Genomic DNA, 18904 nt, shown 5'->3' with positions numbered 1-18904 from the left:
ATTTCATGACACAAACACATATACCCACATAATGACACAAAACGGTTGGTTTGTATAACTATTCTTCTTTTATTTTTATTTATTTATTTTTTTCCCCACACAATCTTTAATTTTGCAGATATTGTCAATATCTTAAGTTTAACAAGTGGCTAACTATTTGGTTTACTTACTTGCACTCTTTCCTGTTTCTTTTTTCTATTTTCTCTCCTTTTTTTTCCCTTTCTTCTTCTTCCTCTTTCCCTTTCTCTTTTCTTTCTCTTCTCTTTTCTATTTCTTAAGCCTGTCATTTCTGGCACAATTTGATAAATAGCATGTTAAAAATAATTCAAATAAAATAAAGGATTACACAGTAACAAGAGGAGCCTATAGAGAACCTATAGAGCTCATCTTGAAATAGCAAATATGTTTGGCACAACAATGCATTCAGATCACAGTTCTGTTTGCAAGATCTGCCAGACATGACAGGCAAAAAAAAAAAAAAGATAACCAAGCACAACTAATGTGGCTAGCCCGTGCCATTGGGCAAGCATTAGGCCCAGAGGAATCAGCCGAGGAACATTACAAAAGACTGGTCTTGGAGGACTTGGACGATGAGGATACCAAGATAGAAAAGGCACGGGGACAACTAGACCAAGGACAGACCCTGTCACAGGTGTGGCATGTTTTGAGTAATGCAATCCCCGTAGGTCGGAATGTTCAGGTGCTCAGGAGGTTGATGAAGGGCCGTACAGGGGAGATGGATTTCGTCTCCCTGGATCCTGCAACCAGCACACAAGAGCAGATAAGGGAGGTGGTGAAAAAGTGGGACCTCAAGAGGAAGTTTGAGGAACAGAGGCGGGCCAAAGAGGGTCAACGTACTCAACAGAAAGCTGCCACCCCGAAAACCCCACCAAACCCTCAAGGTCAACAAAGGAAGACGGATCAATGACCTGCCTTCCAAGGTCCACCCAAGAACGCCATGAGCAGCCGACCATCAGACCAGAGACCACCAAAGGGGGATTCTGCAAATAAGAGGCCTGGAAATCTGCCATTTGAGGAGTTTAGAAAGTTAACGGCAGAGCAGAAGGATGCCCTCCGGCTCGCCCGCCAGCAGGCGGATGCGGGAGGGAAGAAGGAGTAATGGACATGACAGCTCAAGTCACCCTGGAGCATGCTTACTGGGTCAAGGATAAGATCTACACCCAGGTCGATGGAGCTCCATATTTGGTGGACTCAGGGGCTGAGGTGTCGATGACACGGAGGGCTCTGAGTCCCAAAGGGAAGTTGAGAGTGCAGTTGGCAGACGCCTCCATTGCTGAAGTCCCCTATGGCATCTGGAAAGGGATCGTATGGATCCTGGGGACCTATGACCTGGTAACCATCACGGATTTAGAAGGATTACATCAGAAAGCACGTAACCGCAGGAAGGTGGAGGAACACCTGAAGATGTTGCAGGTGTGCCTAGTCAAGTTACCTGCGGTCGAGGGCCAGGCCGGAGGGACCTGGTACAAACTGGTGAATGTTCCAGAGGTGACAGAGCAGAAAATACAGGAGAGTGATCTCTCTCCAGAAGGAAAACAGTGGTTGAGGGAGATCATCTCCAAGGCAAATGTTGCAAGATTTAAAAATGACTGTGGCGATTGTTGGAATATGATATATGCTACATACATTTACTTACGTACGTTTACTTCCCTGAGAAATTTGTCTGGAAAATAACTTAACTGATTAAAAATACAGAAGCTTATAATGTTCTATGTCATCATGAACTTTGTGTTCTGACTGTACAATGAGCCACACTGATAGAGACTACACAATGATAGAAATGGAGACTTCGAGGTCACCCTGTTGTTGAAATTATCTGTTTTCCACATTCTGTTTTGTAAATGATGTAATCAAGACTGATATGCTGTGACTATATGACAACTGTAACTTGAATTAGAAAGTGCCAGTACTTCATGCCATCTCACACGAGTATGGTATGCAGTTCTGACCCGGATTAATCTGTAAAACTGTTTGGAAATGGCTTTATTAAATTTAATATTTGGACTCCTTATTCCTGTTTGTGTTATGTCATTCCTGTTCGAGAAACGAACACGCAGAAACCTAAAAGCTTAAACAGCAGCACACACACTCTTATTATTTTAAATTCTTTCACGATATAGGAACCAAATACATCCATACCATAGAAGGGGGAGTACATCCACCAGTTCGACAGTACCCCCTGAATCCAGAAGCAGTAAGAGAGATGGACCTCACAGTAAGGGAGTTATTAATATTGGGAGTGATTCGTCAGGAATTAAACCCGATTACCAACAGCCCGATACAGGCAATAAAAGAGCCAGAATCTTCAGGAGGAGGCTGGCGACCTGTGATTAACTTCAAGGCTCTGAATAGAAGAACAGTAGCTAACAGAGCTAGCCTTATCAACCCGCAAGGGACACTAAAGACTTTAAAACTAAAACCATTTAAATCCCGTATAGACTTGGCAAATGGATTTTTCTCCCTACGACTGGCTCGAGGATCCCAGAGGAAGACGGCCTTCAGCCACAAGGGAAGATCCTACGTTTGGGAAAGGCTCCCACTAGGCTACAAAAATTCTCCCAACGTTTTCCAAGCAGCAGTTATGGATGTACTTGATGGACTAGATGCTACTATTTACATAGATGATGTGTTCATTGCAGACGATACGGAGGAGCAGCACCTGGACAGATTACAGAAGATCGTGGAGTGTCGGAAGTGTACAGAAAGAAGATCGAACAAATAGAACCTCCGTCGTCACTGAATGAACTGCAAAAAGTGTTAGGACTATGCAACTATGTGAGAGACTATGTTCCAGGATATCAGAGTTATGCTAAACCCCTGTATGCCAAACTAAAGAAACCAGATGAGACTGCAGCATGGAATTGGACAGCGGCTGATCAAGGCAACTTGGAAGAGGTGAGGCAAGCCATCCAAGGGGCTCTGAAGCTTGAACCCCAAAGTCCAATGGCAAAGCTGGTTGCAGAAATAAGCTGCAATGAGGATAGTGCTACAGTAAAGGTGACCAATGAGGGCGGTGGACTAGTCACATTATGGAGTTATGCTCTGACTTCGGTGGAAGTGAAGTTTCCCCCTGAAGAGAAGGAGCTTGCGGTGCTTGCACGGTACTGGAGCGCCTTGAAGGATTTGGCGTAAGGCCAGGGAATCATCACCGAAAGCCAAGTGCACCGTTTCCTCAGAAAGGCCACTATTGAAAGCACTAAAGCAACCAAAGCCAGATGGGGCCGGTGGGAAGACATCCTGCTGGATCCAGATCTGGAAATTGGACCACTACAACCGGGAGTTCCAAAAGCTACAACCACCGAGAAAACACCTCAAGAAGAGTATGATTGGACTCTTTTCACAGATGGCTCGAGGAAAGGACCTGATGACACTGCATACTAGGGATTTATTCTCAAGCTGAAAGGTAAAGAGCAGACCCACCAGCGAGGGAAAGCACCCGGCAGCGCACAGGCTGGGGAAGTGACAGTAGTGTTGGAAGGACTGTTAGAGCTAGAAAAGAGGAAGATTAAGCGAGCAAGAATAATAACGGACAGTTATTATTGTGCTCAAGCATTAAAAGAAGATCTGACCATTTGGGAAGAAAATGGATATGAAACAGTGAAAGGAAAGAAGGTAGCCCATGAGGATTTGTGGAAAAAAATCGCAGAGCTACAAATGAACCTGGATTTGGAGGTTGTACATCAGAAGGCCCATGTTAAAGAAGGAGCACACTGGCGAAGAAACGAAGAAGTGGATCATTTCATCCAGATGAGAAAAATCGTCTTTGTCGGAATCGAGAAATGGGACAACACACCTCAGGGTAAGCTTGTCCCGAAAGACTGTGTGAAGGGGGTGATGGAGGCAGTGCATGAGGCACTAGGCCATGCTGGAGCTGACCCGACGCGCAGGGAGCTGGAGAAACAGCAGCTATGGATTCCAGTACGAGAAATCCGGCGTGTTCTCAAGGACTGTGTTGAGTGTGGTCGGTACAACGCAGGTCAGCGAGGGCAGTACATGGGAGGACTCACCATCAACAGCACCATTCCCTGGGGGTCGATTTGTATGGATGTAGCACGACCCTTAGGAATAACAGGTATGAAAGGTATGTGCGCCAAGCAAATGGTTCCAGCGTAGTTAGCATGCTGGATCAGGCATACTGCTATCTGGGAGTACCAAAGGAGCTAAGAACGGACAATGGAACGCATTTTCGAAATGCTAAAGTGGACCAGTGGTGTGAGGAGAATGGGGTGATGAGAGTATATTCACCACCATATACCCCGCAGGCCAACGGAGTGGTCGAGCGAACCATTGGACTGGTGAAGAGCTGGATTGGTAAGAATGCTAATGGTAAAGAATGGAGTACAAACGTCCTGACGCTGGTCAAGACCCTGAATGACAGGCATCGACAAGGGAGGCCCTCGCCAGCAGAGGAGTTGAATCAACGCCCCTTCATGTCACAGGAGGTAGGTAGGAGCTCAGATGACAAGAGGTCGTCCCCTGATGACAAAATGTCACTGCAGGTTGGACAGCGAGTATGGATTAAAGCACAGACTCACCCAGCTGGAGCAGCTGTGAAAGCAAAGTACGACAAGACAGACATAGTGACTGAGATCTTGGACCGAAACACGGTTCGGTTGAAGAAGTCAGGAATCCAAGGAGTAGAGCAGCTGAAACCAGTTCCTGATTAGGTGACATAGGAGCTAAAACCATGGCGAGTAGCACACCTTGCCTACCACCCTATGTCAGACTGGCCACTGTTAAGGGGGTGGTTATCATGAGACGCAGTACCGAGATGTTGGAGTTTGCCAAGGAAGGAATTCTTACAAAGGACAAAGAGTTCCTGCAGTGGAAAGAAGTTAGAAATAAATGTGTGGTATGTTGGAGGCCCACCACCCTGGGTGTCCAGTGGGAAGGCCCAGGAAGGAATAAGCCCCTCCGGGCTGAAGCAAATCAGAGGGAATTCAGGGGGATGCACCCCAAACCAGTAAAAGTGCTGGATGGTCATGTGTGTGGACTATGCCGGTTGAATGGTTTACCCTGACTGAAGTTTTACACTCAGTGGGATTTAAGAGGAGGAAAAGTAGACTGCAGAGAGTGTACATGCCAGTGGGATGGTGAACGAAGAGAGTGGACGTCTGCTGCAGGTCGCCACCGCAGAAGGATGGCAGGTGAGGAAAATCCTAGACCCTCTGCAGCCTTTCACAACAGCGGCATTGGATGGAGGAGAACGAGGGGAGAGCGGGAGTGACCCGCTCAGTTCCCCTGATCCCGGCTCACCAGAAACCGAAGGCCCTTCTGCACCACCCCTGCCACCGGAACCCTCATTGGCAAAAGGGCAAGGGAAGAGAGTGGTGAGACATCTTGAGCAAGAACAGATGTGGAAGGAGGCGATTAAAAGAGGATGGCCTTACAGTCCGGCCCAGACGGAGATCCATGAGCCACCGCCATCAATGGAGCAGATAAATTTGGTGTTTCGAGTGCAAAGAGACCCTGATGTCACAGGATACTCCCCTACCTCGAAAGATCTGAGAGAAGATCAACGGGAGATGGCGGAGAAACAGGGCTGGAATGGGCCATGGGGCTGACCACTTGGGGTCGTCTCATAGAGGAGGTTTACTCTGATCCCTCCCTACCAGTCCAAGACTTGGAACCAGTTCCAAGAGAGGCTTGGGCCAGGAGCACCAACCTGTTCTACAGTACCACAAGCCTGGATGCATGGGGCCACCAGGCGGCGTGAGCCAAAGAAAAGAGTAAGGAGTATGTTGTAACGCCGGAGGCGTGGCAAAAAGATGGTGTGATCCAACTGCCTGGGACGTGGGCGGGGCGTGCGGCCACACCCACCTACCCTGAACAGCTCGCCAGGGTACGAGTGGTGGTTCAGACTGTGATCATTCCCTTCTGAGGAGTTTACTCAGTCGGAGCCACAGTGATGTGCCTGGGAGAGCCATCCAAGCCTGAGGAGACAGCAGACGAGGGGAAAGGAAAGTGGAACCCTTTCCAATGATTCAAGTTGAAGAAATGGAGGCGCAAGTCCCAGCAGTAGCTGATACTGGGACGCAGGGTCAGGCACGGAGGTGGAGAAAAAAATGGCAGAGGAGGAGTGCCCGAGAACCCTACATTCGGCTGCCAAATCAGAAGGTATACGTGAAATACCCAAGAAGTGATTTTTTCTATAGTTGGATGTATTGTGGATCTGCAGCATACTGCTGCAGTACAGTGGAATTTACCAGATTAGCCGACTTGTCCAAACCCGATACGGGGCAGATGGGGAAAAGAGTGTTCCGAGGATATGAATTACACTTCTTTTCCATGAACTACGAACTCACTATAGGCAAATGGAAAAACCAGCGAGTGCAGGAGTGTCCAAAGCGGATGCTTTGTATTCTTAAGACCCCTAAGCTTCCCCAGCCAGGAGCTCAGTGACCTCTGAGCCAAAGTGCAAAACAGACTAGAAGCTCACCCTAAATACAACACTGTGCACCATAAGTGTTTGTATGCTGGACCATGCTCTGAGAGAAAGCCACCACCACATGGCCCAGAAGTAGCAAAGCATTATATGTCATAATGTTTTTGTTTTATATATATATATATATATATATATAATTATGGATTATTTGATGTGTGTGTGTGTATGTGCATATTGCTTTGTAAATTAAAAAAATAAAAAGAAATTCAAACTTGTGCCTCACAATTTGTTTCTCTTAATTGAATTCCTTTTAGTTGAGGTTATTAGCATGGCATGAATACAACATAACATACAAGGTATATCACAGAAATAATAATTAAAAATAATTTTTATTACTGGGTTATTATTTATTAGGGGGGGGCTTATCCAGGCCTGTCTTTATAAAGGCCAATGGGGGACAGATCTACCAACCAATCACATGTGAATGATGAATTGTGATGGCATTTTTTTCATCCAGTGACTGAGAAGCCACGTGAGTCTGTTGCCTCTGCTTCGGCTTGCAGCGCTGCTATTCATATGTAAAGTAGTTACCGCCTGCTGGCTCCCCCCGTACCTTTACCCCCCGCTGCTTCTGGTGGTACGTAAACGACCATATCCGACTCGGGCGAACGAAAATGCACATCCCCGTATGCTGACGAAAGCTGCCGTTTACTAGCGGCGCCCGCATCAGTATACGGGGACGAATATGCTTCTTTTCGTGCAGTGTTAATTAGTGATTTTAAATTGCCTACAGGTGTGAGTGTGAGTGGTTGTCTGACTCTCTGTGTTGGCTCTGTGACAGGCTGGCGGCCTGTACAGGGTGTACTCTGCATCTCGCCCTATGACAGCTGGGATAGGCTCCAACAGCATGGAGCTGATTTTCTGGTTTAAAAAGGTTCTACATGTGTGCATATGAATGAAAAAAAAATCAAACTAAAACTATGCAGTGACAGTGACTAAGCTCAGGAAGTATGACACCATTGTGCGATGAAAGGAGGTGAGCAAAGAGTTTTCAGAGCCTGGGTGTTTTTCAGAGCCTGTTTACTGAAGAAACCAAAGCATTAAATGTGTGACAACTGATATGTCTTTCATTTTTCATTGTCAATCACATGTAGAGTGTACAAACTCTGCACATAAAGGCACTGCTGAGATTTAATTACTGTGAGAACGAGTTAATCACTGAGGCAAAATACTGAACCCAGCCTATAAAAATGTCAACTTGATGGAATAGTTCAGATGACAAGTGATCCTATGTTCTTTAAAAAAAGAGTCAAATATTCCCCTACTGTGTTATTATTATTATTATTATTATTATTATTATTATTATTATTATTATTACAATATACTGCTCATCCATTTGAGAACATCTGGAACTATTTTTCAGGTGGCATTTTCTTGTTTTCTTGCAGGTGCAGCAGTTGATGACCCAGTGTGCTTTTAAGGTTATGCTCTATCCTTTTATTCTTGTCCTTTCTCCTTTTTTCCTCCCCTGTTTTCTTTTTTGTTTTTTTCTTCTTTCTTGCTCCTGCAGAGGAGCTCGGCTCTGTCTCAGTCTGAAGAGGCAGCAAGCTGGTGTGGGTATTCTTGTATCCCCTCGGCTTGCTGTCTGTAAGGTACATTTTAAGTTCATTCATTTTGTCTCACAAGTCAATATTTGGGTTCTTACTCCACGCTTTATGACTCTTAGATTTCTATTTATGTACATAACTTTTTTAGTTGTACCGTCTTTATGCATTTTAGACTACATGGAGCACTTTACTCTATGCATTTTAATCACTTTATGTAGCTCCATTCCAAGGCCAGTTAATCATATTTACATGTTTTTGGTCAGTGGGATGCAACCAGAGCACCTGCAGGAAGGTTTGAATGTTATTTGGGGTTGCTGTGGTTTAGGAGGTAGAGCAGGTCTCCTGATTGGAAGGTTGGCAGTTTGATTCCTGGCTGCTCCAGGCTGCATGCCAAAGTATCCTTGGGCAAGATGCTGAACCCCAAATTGCTCCCCGACGCAAGCATTGTAGTATGAATGTGTGTGAATGGTAGACAGTAAAAGCACTTAGCTTAGTTTCATATGGAAGTGCTGGTATGAATGGGTGAATGGAAATATGTTTTATAAATGCTTTGAGTGCTCAGTATGAGTAGAAAAGCGCTATGTAAGAACTAGTCCATTTACTCATCCCTGTGTCTGCATGTGTGAGCTTGCTAAAGGTACTCTAGCTTCTCGGGATCTAAAGCTGGGTATGTTTTGTACCCTGCCTGGTTCCTATCTGTTTTTAAACTGCTGTACATGTGTTCATCTGAACAATAAAATATAAAAGTGCGTAGTGCCTCTGTCCAGGTTGGATGAGCTAAAGAATCAAACCTCTCGCATGAATGAATATGATGTATATGTAACCCACATAAAATGGGGATGCCTCTTTAAGAAGCAGGGGTTAGGGAAGCTAGGTAGTCTACCTGGCCAATAAAAAAGTTTAGTTCTGGTGTGTATCAGCCAATCAGAATGCAGACCGCCGCTGTAGGTCCCGCCCTCCTTCCCCGTGTCGGTAGCATTGTTTGTGTGAGCGTGAAGATCCGCCATGAGGAGGAGACTGCTAAGCTGTGCAGCGTGAGAGTCAGTGTGTTAAGACGGTTATAGTACTGGATACGAACTTGAGGCGAGCTCTTTTGCAATTGCAATTGCTGTTTGCCATCTGACTTCTAAGCTGGAAGTCGTGAAGTGAGTAAATAGATTGAGCTTCAGTTTTCTGCCGAGCACTGTTAGAGCTACCTCGTTAGCCTTGTTAGCTCTTATTGGCTACTGGTTTCCTTGAAGTTCATCTCGTCCCCGTTCAGCTGAAGTGCCCCACGTGTCCGGACTGAGAGCCACCATATTGTTGTCCCAAACGTGTCGCATTGAGATCGGTGAGCATATTATGTGCCTTTCATTCAGGTTTTTTGTTCTGTTTATCACATTGTTGTTAAATAATAGCCTTATCTGAACTGTTTAATTATTCAAATGTAAACTTTTACTGATTTTGGGTAAAATGTGATATTTTAAGGTTGTATTTGGAAAATGCTTGTGTAATCTACAACAAAGTGGGTTAGGAATGCAGTGAAATATTGCACTGAAGTGAAGGACAATTGTTTTATTGCAAATTTGAGTGCTTTGATGATGGATTGATGTCAACTATGATGTCTATAGAGATCTGATTTAAGGATTAAAGCTAGAACAGCTTAATAGAAATTCTATTATTCTGCTGGTCCTGTCTGTCGACAGGTCAGGTTTTTTCCCATGCTGGATTGTTCCTGAGGTGGATTCCTCCTGTGACTGTGATGGCGAGCCTTCCCACCTGAACTTAGAGAAAGAACTGGATCCCTTCTTTTCCATTTGGAGTCTTGCTGCACCCTGCGGTGTGGTAGGCCTGTATCACTCATACCTTCACACACAGTTGGTTATGCGCGAGACCACTGACTGACATTTTTTGCTTATTGTTTCATCCTGGAATTTTGGACATTACCCTTTGGACAAGTTTATTTCAGACATTATAACAACCTGCTGTGTAGGAAATCCTCCTCATGTGAATGGTGTTGAGTTGAACCCGAATTGGAACTGAAATTGATTAATCTGTTGCTCTGTTATCCATTACAATTTGGAATTCAGATTACCAGGGTGCACCCAACAGATTTGATATTGAGAATTAGCACTTGGCCAAGTAGTATTATTATTTTATGTATTTTATTGTGTGTAATTTCATTTTCATAATTGTGAGCCTTGTACAACTGTTCGTCAATTTTATGGTTTATGTCACTAAAGTTGGTTGTCCTTTAAAATTATCCAGCTGCCTTTGTGTGTCACTTAAACACCTCATTGTGCTCCCATAGCCGAACCTATTGGCCCATTCATCTAGAATATATAATACCTTTCTCTACTGTGTTACAGAGAAGCTGTGGCGAGCCAGCCAGGAGCATGAGTGTGTGTGTTTAAGTGTCAGACCTCTTACACATATTGTTAGGACGTGCCAAGTACTCTTTCAAAAAAAAAAAAAAAAAAAGGGAAAAATGGATGTAGTGCTCAGGGAGTCCATCAAAATTCCCCTCTCTGTGGTTGTTAGTGGTTTAACAGGGTCTGAGGCAGATGAGGAAGTGTCCACCTTTCTCCAGAAGTATGGTTCCATTAACCGTTACATTCGCTTAGATGATCCTAAATCGGATTACCATAAAAACATGATTATTGAGTTTGCACATGAAACTGGCATGCAGACACTAGAACCGTTTCTGCCTCTTCAGCTTCCAAGCACGACTCAAGCAGGCATTGTGTATGAGTTGAAGGCTTTAGGAAGTGTCTACACCGTAGATGCCAGAAGCAAAGCTACTAAGATGTACATGGAACAGCTCTCTGAAATTGCCAGGCTGAGTGGAAATTCATTAGGGGAAATGTTGAAGGAGGAACTTAAAAGTCTGGTTGCATCTGCAGAAAGTGCTTTTGCCCAACCACCTCAGACTGATTCAGAATCCTCAGCTTCACAGAGTCCAACCCCACAAAAAGACTCAACCAGCCAAAGAGATGTCACATCTTCTGAGAACCCTCAACCAGTGACGCTTACCGAATCCACGATTTTGACACCAGCAACTGATCCAAGTAAGTCTCTCACCCCTGCCATTTTCAGTGAAAACCTGATTGATCTCAACCCCCCACAGACTCTTTCAGTCTCCTCTGAATCCACTACTACGCCCCTAATCGATGTCAACCCACCTGCAGTTCAGCGGGTGGTGGTTGAGCATGTGGTGCGCAGCAAGGATAACTCACCCCAGTTTGCTTCACCCGGTAGACTCAGAGCTTTTTCAGGCAAGAGTCCACGTCCAAGCCACGAAGCAGATTACGATACATGGCGTGCAAGTGTTGAAATTCTTATCAGAGATCCATCTGTGTCAGACTTGCATTGCACACATCGTATATTGGACAGTCTTCTTCCTCCTGCTTCTGAAATGATCCAGCATTTGAGCCCACAGTCTAGTCCCTCAACTTACCTTAAGTTGCTTGACTCTGCTTACGGGACAGTTGAAGATGGCGACGAGCTTTATGCTAGGTTCATGAGCACATTCCAGAATGATGGAGAGTTACCTTCTGTCTTTCTGCAGAGACTGCACACTGCTTTAAGCAAAGCAATGAGACGAGGTGGTGTGTCCACCCATGAGTTTGACCAACAGCTTTTGAAGCAGTTCTGTAGAGGCTGTTGGGAAAATGGTTTAATAGTCGATCTTCAGTTAGAACAAAGGAAAGAGAAACCACCTGCCTTTGCAGAGTTGTTGCTCCTTCTTAGGACGGAAGAGGATAAACAGGCTGCAAAAATGACTCGCATGCGGCAGCATTTTGGCCATGCAAAGTCTGGCCATAACTCCAGTAAGCAGCGTGTCATGTCACAAGTGCATCTCGCACATGACACTAATGATTTGATAAATAAGACTGATCTTGAGATGCTCAAGCAACAAATTGCTGATCTCAACATTCAGGTGAAGAGCATTGTGTCAGAGGGCCAAAACCCAAAACGACCTAAGCAGCAAAAAGCAAGGTCTGTTCCTCTATGTGTCACACATGAAGCCCACGTTGTGAAACCAAAACCAGCCCGTCAGCATCCCTCCACGTTCAAAGCAGATGGCAGACCACGTCCCTGGTACTGTTTCCAGTGTGGAGAGGATGGCCATGTTGTTTCAGTCTGTGATAAAGCACCAAATCCTTCCCTTGTAGCAGCTAAGAAAACAGCTGAAAGAAAGGCAGGCTGCTTGGGAAGCTTGTAATGTTTCTCAAAGTGAGACACATTTAAACCAACATCTGCTCCCATAGAGGGACATATGGGAGCGAAGTTACAAATTGCCAGTCCCAAAACCATGAAACCTGTTGTCAAGAGTGTTGGGGTAGAAGGGTCAAAATTACCACATGGCCTTGTGGGAACTAAAACCACAGCCCAAGTATCCATTGCAGGGAAAGACATAAACTGTCTTCTAGACACCGGTTCACAGGTCACAACTGTGCCCCAGTCCTTTTATGAAGAGCATCTTTCTGATCTGACCATCCACTCTTTGAATGACTTGCTTGAAGTGGAGAGTGCTAATGGCCAGTTTGTTCCCTATTTAGGATATGTCGAGCTTACCATCACCTTTCCTAAAGAGTTTGTTGGCTCTGATATTGAAATAAACACACTGGCCTTGGTCATCCCTCACCTCCGCTCTGCAGCCCATGAACAGGTGCTTATAGGCACAAACACACTTGACGTTCTTTATACTGACTATCAGAAACTTTCACCCTTTCAGCCTTTGATGAGTGGCTATCAGGCTGTTCTCAAAATACTTGAGATACGACAAAGAGAGTCTAACCGCAGCAGCCTTGGTTGTGCAAAACTAATAGGCAATCTGCCTAAAGTTGTCCCTGCAAGACAGACCGCTGTTGTTGAAGCCTTTGTTCATGTGGATCGTCTGAACATTCAAAGAGACGTCATTCTTGAGCAACCATCAGCTTCTTCTCCAACCGAGCCAACTCTCTGAGTAACAAGGGTAGTTCTGGTAACTCCAACCTGAGGCTGGGACATGGAGTTTCACCGGTCTCCAAGAGTACAATGACTGCATTGATAGTAGGATCTGATGTTTGTTTTTGCCTCAACTCTTCTTCTGAAAATGAATGGACAAGAGGGGACCCATCCACTTGCTCCTGCTGGAAGCAGTCGGGGATGGCTGTGGACTGGTGAGTGAGGGATTCAACTAATGTCAACCCAGGATTGGCGGCTTGAACATCAGCTACAGGTGAAGTGACCATATGACGTTCACAAATAGCCTCAATCACCTCCTGGGGAACAGTTTCTGGACTGTTAGGATTGCTCAGATGGTACAGTGTGAACTGCCGGATTCTCTCACTTTCTTTCTTGGATGCATAATCATCCTTTGGTGGGTCATTAGGTCGGCGAGAAAGTGCATCAGCATCTAGGTTTTGCTTTCCCGCTCTGTACTGAAGACTGAATGAGTAGGTAGAAAGACTGGACAACCACCTGTACCCTGTCGCATCAAGCTTTGCAGACGTTAAAATATATGTAAGTGGGTTGCTGTCAGTCACCACTGTGAAATCTGTACCGTATAGGTAACCAGAGAATTTTTCTGTGATGGCCCATTTAAGGGCCAAGAATTCAAGCTTATGAGCCGGGTACTTCCTCTCGCTCTTGGAAAGTCCTCGACTTGCAAAAGCTATGACTCGAGATTGACCATCTTGAACCTGATACAATGCAGCCCCAAGGCCAACAGTGCTGGCATCTGTATGCAGGACATATGGAAGTTGGGGGTCTGCAAATCCCAAGACTGGAGCTGATGTTAGCTTCCTTATTATGTCATCAAAAGCTTTCTGACATTGGGATGTCCACCGCTGACCAAAGGACTCCTTTGGGTTGCGATATTCTGAGCTTGGATTTACCTTCTGTCTCTTGTTCAGCTTTCTGAGTGGTGGATAACCGGAAGTTAGTTCATTAAGTGGTTTTACAATAGCAGAGTACCCCTGAATGAACCGTCGATAATATCCAGCAAATCCCAAAAAGGATTGAAGCTCTTTAAGGTTTGTGGGGATCGGCCAGGTCTTTAAGGCCTCAACTTTCTCGGGGTCGGTTTCAACACCTCTCTCAGAGACAATGTGACCAAGGTATTTTACTGACGGTTGAAAGAATTTGCACTTCTCCGGTGCCAGTTTCAAACCGTATGTCATCAGTCGTTCAAGGACACGCTGCAAGCGCTGTTCATGCTCTTCCAAGGATGATGAGAAAATGATGAGGTCATCAATGAACACTAAAACTTCTTTTAGATTCATATCGCCAACACACTTTTCCATCAGTCTTTGGAAGGTTGAAGGTGCGTTTGTTACTCCTTGGGGCATCCTGTTGAATTCCCAGAATCCAACTGGACACACAAATGCAGTCTTATGCTTGTCTGTTTCTTCCATTTCAACCTGGTAGTAACCAGACTTGAGGTCTAGGACGGAGAACCACTTAGAACCAGCAAGTGCAGTGAAAGCATCTTCCAATTTTGGAAGAGCGTAGGCGTCCTTAATGGTCTGCATATTCAGCTTTCTGTAATCCACACACAGACGAACAGAGCCATTCTTTTTGCGAACCACAACGATCGGGGAAGCAAATGGGGACTCAGATTCCCGTATGACTCCAGAATCTAGGAGCTCCTGTAGATGCTGTCTCACAGCATCCACATCGTTGGGGTGTATCGGACGGGCCCTTTGCTTAAAAGGCGTCTCATCACTGAGCTTGATTCTGTGTTTAACTTTATCAGTATGGCCAAAGTCCAGGTCATTCTGAGAGAAGACGTTTGGCATACTGTTTAGCATGTTTGTTATTCGCTCTTTCCATTCAGTGGAGAGAGGTGAATCTCCAAAATCAAAGCTTAGCTCTTGGGAAGACTTTGCTGGAGACTGAGAACAGTCTGGTTCTCTGACAGTATGTTCTTTGTGTAGCACTTGCACTATAGCACTAACATCTGCCACAATAGTTTTAGGGGGAATGACAATGTCATGGTTGGTGTCATTTCTTAGTACGACAGGAACATGACATGAACGTTTGCTTGGTAAAGTTACTGCAATCGCTGAAACCAGTAAGCCATTTGGTAGAGAAGAAGCTGATGGTTGCTCAAGAATGACGTCTCTTTGAATGTTCAGACGATCCACATGAACAAAGGCTTCAACAACAGCGGTCTGTCTTGCAGGGACAACTTTAGGCAGATTGCCTATTAGTTTTGCACAACCAAGGCTGCTGCGGTTAGACTCTCTTTGTCGTATCTCAAGTATTTTGAGAACAGCCTGATAGCCACTCATCAAAGGCTGAAAGGGTGAAAGTTTCTGATAGTCAGTATAAAGAACGTCAAGTGTGTTTGTGCCTATAAGCACCTGTTACTGTCCAGCCTGAACCCTTAAAGTTTCAGACTGATGGACTTCAGGATGCTGAAACATCCCTTCGTCGCTCTCAAAGAGTGCACACAAAGCCTAAGAGATTGGATTATGTGAAACTAGGCAATCCTCTGATAATGGTGGTGAATTCTCTTTTCCAGGGTCTTAGTGAAGCACTGACTAGCTCCCTGAATGGTTTTGAGAATGCATCTCGTGATTCCGTCAGGCATGTGTAAGCCGTGTGACTCAGTGTCACATTGCAGATGCCCAGGGAGGGGCATACCCTTCAGAGGGGAGGGTGTAACCCACATAAAATGGGGATGCCTCTTTAAGAAGCAGGGGTTAGGGAAGCTAGGTAGTCTACCTGGCCAATAAAAAAGTTTAGTTCTGGTGTGTATCAGCCAATCAGAATGCAGACCGCCGCTGTAGGTCCCGCCCTCCTTCCCCGTGTCGGTAGCATTGTTTGTGTGAGCGTGAAGATCCGCCATGAGGAGGAGACTGCTAAGCTGTGCAGCGTGAGAGTCAGTGTGTTAAGACGGTTATAGTACTGGATACGAACTTGAGGCGAGCTCTTTTGCAATTGCAATTGCTGTTTGCCATCTAACTTCTAAGCTGGAAGTCGTGAAGTGAGTAAATAGATTGAGCTTCAGTTTTCTGCCGAGCACTGTTAGAGCTACCTCGTTAGCCTTGTTAGCTCTTATTGGCTACTGGTTTCCTTGAAGTTCATCTCGTTCCCCGTTCAGCTGAAGTGCCCCACGTGTCCGGACTGAGAGCCACCATATTGTTGTCCCAAACGTGTCGCATTGAGATCGGTGAGCATATTATGTGCCTTTCATTCAGGTTTTTTGTTCTGTTTATCACATTGTTGTTAAATAATAGCCTTATCTGAACTGTTTAATTATTCAAATGTAAACTTTTACTGATTTTGGGTAAAATGTGATATTTTAAGGTTGTATTTGGAAAATGCTTGTGTAATCTACAACAAAGTGGGTTAGGAATGCAGTGAAATACTGCACTGAAGTGAAAGACAATTGTCTTATTGCAAATTTGAGTGCTTTGATGATGGATTGATGTCAACTATGATGTCTATAGAGATCTGATTTAAGGATTAAAGCTAGAACAGCTTAATAGAAATTCTATTATTCTGCTGGTCCTGTCTGTCGACAGGTCAGGTTTTTTCCCATGCTGGATTGTTCCTGAGGTGGATTCCTCCTGTGACTGTGATGGCGAGCCTTCCCACCTGAACTTAGAGAAAGAACTGGATCCCTTCTTTTCCATTTGGAGTCTTGCTGCACCCTGCGGTGTGGTAGGCCTGTATCACTCATACCTTCACACACAGTTGGTTATGCGCGAGACCACTGACTGACATTTTTTGCTTATTGTTTCATCCTGGAATTTTGGACATTACCCTTTGGACAAGTTTATTTCAGACATTATAAAAACCTGCTGTGTAGGAAATCCTCCTCATGTGAATGGTGTTGAGTTGAACCCGAATTGGAACTGAAATTGATTAATCTGTTGCTCTGTTATCCATTACAATTTGGAATTCAGATTACCAGGGTGCACCCAACAGATTTGATATTGAGAATTAGCACTTGGCCAAGTAGTATTATTATTTTATGTATTTTATTGTGTGTAATTTCATTTTCATAATTGTGAGCCTTGTACAACTGTTCGTCAATTTTATGGTTTATGTCACTAAAGTTGGTTGTCCTTTAAAATTATCCAGCTGCCTTTGTGTGTCACTTAAACACCTCATTGTGCTCCCATAGCCGAACCTATTGGCCCATTCATCTAGAATATATAATACCTTTCTCTACTGTGTTACATATACACGTGGAAAAGAGAATCAAATGTTTGCACCAGAAATGCAGGGCTGTGAATACTGACAATGAAGTCATTAATTGGAATCTTTAACTGATATGACCAAAAGATGTGAATTCTGAAAGCACCAATAAAGGTTGAAGGATTTTATCAAACCAACCATTTAAAAATATTTCCATTATCAGTTTTTGATCAAATTATTATTAATGTTATCAATGTAAAACTAAAAAAATACTTTAAACTGAAACCAGAAATTAAAATGTTGTCTAAATATTTATAAATAAATATTTTAGCTAAATATTTACTTTCTTAAGATTTTAGACCTTATTCCCACTTTTTAAAAACTGCGTTCTTTGACACCGGGGTGTAGGTATCACTTACTGATCTCTCCTGTCACATTTTTTTTTTTTTTTATGTGTGCCTATGAATAAAAAAGAAAAGAAACTAAAACTGAACAATGGCTCAGATCCAGATGGATGAGGTCTGGAATTCATGAACACATTATGTTCTGGCAAAAGGTGAGAGAGAAACAAAAAGCAAAATACTTGTGCTTTGTTTGCACACTGCCACTGTGTGATGAAAACAGGTGCACAGGTTTCTTGTTTTTTGGAATACCTTTTGAATAAAGAAACCTGAGTATTAAACACCTGAGAGCTGATATGTCTATGTTTTCATTGTAGACCATAAACACAGAAGGGAACCACTGAGATTCAAATACTGTGAGGCAGAAATGATAAGATCACCACCTTTAGTGCAGCGTGAGCTTTATATTGAAGTTTTTGTCCATTTGGACTCATTGATTCTTTGTTCTATTGTAAAAGTGAGACTAAACATGACCTTAAAATAACTTTCTAAAAATATAAAATAAAACTTTTAAAAAATACAGAAAAAATATAATGTATAAAAAATATACATTATAAAAAAATAAAATAAATAGTTTGTTTTTTTGTTTTTTTTTTAATGTAATTGGGGCAGCACAGTGGCATAGTGGATAGCACTGCTGCCTCACAGCTACAATAACATCTAGGTCTGGATTCGATTCCACCTCGGCCCAGACCTCTTGCTGTGTGGAGTTTGCATGTTCTCCCCGTGTCTACCTGGGTTTCCTCCCACAGTCCAAAGACATGCAGTTACTTGGGCCAGTGTTAACTGGTCACTCTAAATTGCCCATAGGTGTGAATGTTTGTCTGTCTCTCTGTGTTAGCCCTACGATAGGCTGGCGTCTTGTACGGGGTGTATCCTGCTTTGCACCCTGAAACAGGATAAATGGAAGAAATTTGATATGTATTTATTTTACAGACTCATAGTCCACACACACATAAAAAACAGAAAACAAAAACCATACATACCAACAACAACATTATAAAAGACTTGCATACCAGTGTTTCCACAAAGGCGACTGGTAGCGTAGTGCACTAGCAGAAGAGTGTGACAACATTATTACAATAAGACTATTCTGGGAGCTGCACAAACGACACATAAACTTGTATATCAAATTTCTCATGAGTGCCTGAAATTATCTGACTTGCGCATTACAAAACATCTCACTTGCACTATTGAACCTGGGCTTTTTAAGCAGAATTCTCAAAGAGTCATTATAAGCAACCCTAAGCTTCTGCATGCTAGCTTTTTTGAATTTACACCACAAAGGAGCAGTGTACAGAGATGTAGGCTTTGAATAAACTTATCGTTACCTCGTCTGAACACGTGAAATTTCCTCACCAGAATGTTTGCCT

The 18904-nt window shown here is 43.9% G+C and overlaps 1 protein-coding gene across 2 annotated transcripts; it reads left to right on the top strand.

Moving 5' to 3' along the window:
* Window positions 1-8860: 8860 nt before the first annotated feature.
* LOC115799330 (uncharacterized) lies at window positions 8861-12920 on the top strand. 2 transcript variants are annotated; one of them, XM_030756437.1, is made up of 3 exons: window positions 8861-9158; window positions 9275-9343; window positions 9699-12920. In XM_030756437.1, exon 3 carries the CDS (start codon window positions 10481-10483, stop codon window positions 12215-12217), a length of 1737 nt encoding a protein of 578 aa, XP_030612297.1. In that variant the 5' UTR covers window positions 8861-9158; window positions 9275-9343; window positions 9699-10480; the 3' UTR covers window positions 12218-12920. The 2 variants fall into 2 exon arrangements, with proteins under 2 accessions (XP_030612297.1, XP_030612296.1); XM_030756436.1 differs by having other exon boundaries at window positions 8861-9343.
* Window positions 12921-18904: the final 5984 nt, after the last annotated feature.

The sequence above is a fragment of the Archocentrus centrarchus genome, chromosome 20 (genome assembly GCF_007364275.1).
Source record: "Archocentrus centrarchus isolate MPI-CPG fArcCen1 chromosome 20, fArcCen1, whole genome shotgun sequence".
Classification (NCBI taxonomy): Eukaryota; Metazoa; Chordata; class Actinopteri; order Cichliformes; family Cichlidae; genus Archocentrus; species Archocentrus centrarchus.
Note: the sequence above shows the minus strand (reverse complement) of the source record. Positions and strands in the feature narration are given on the sequence as shown.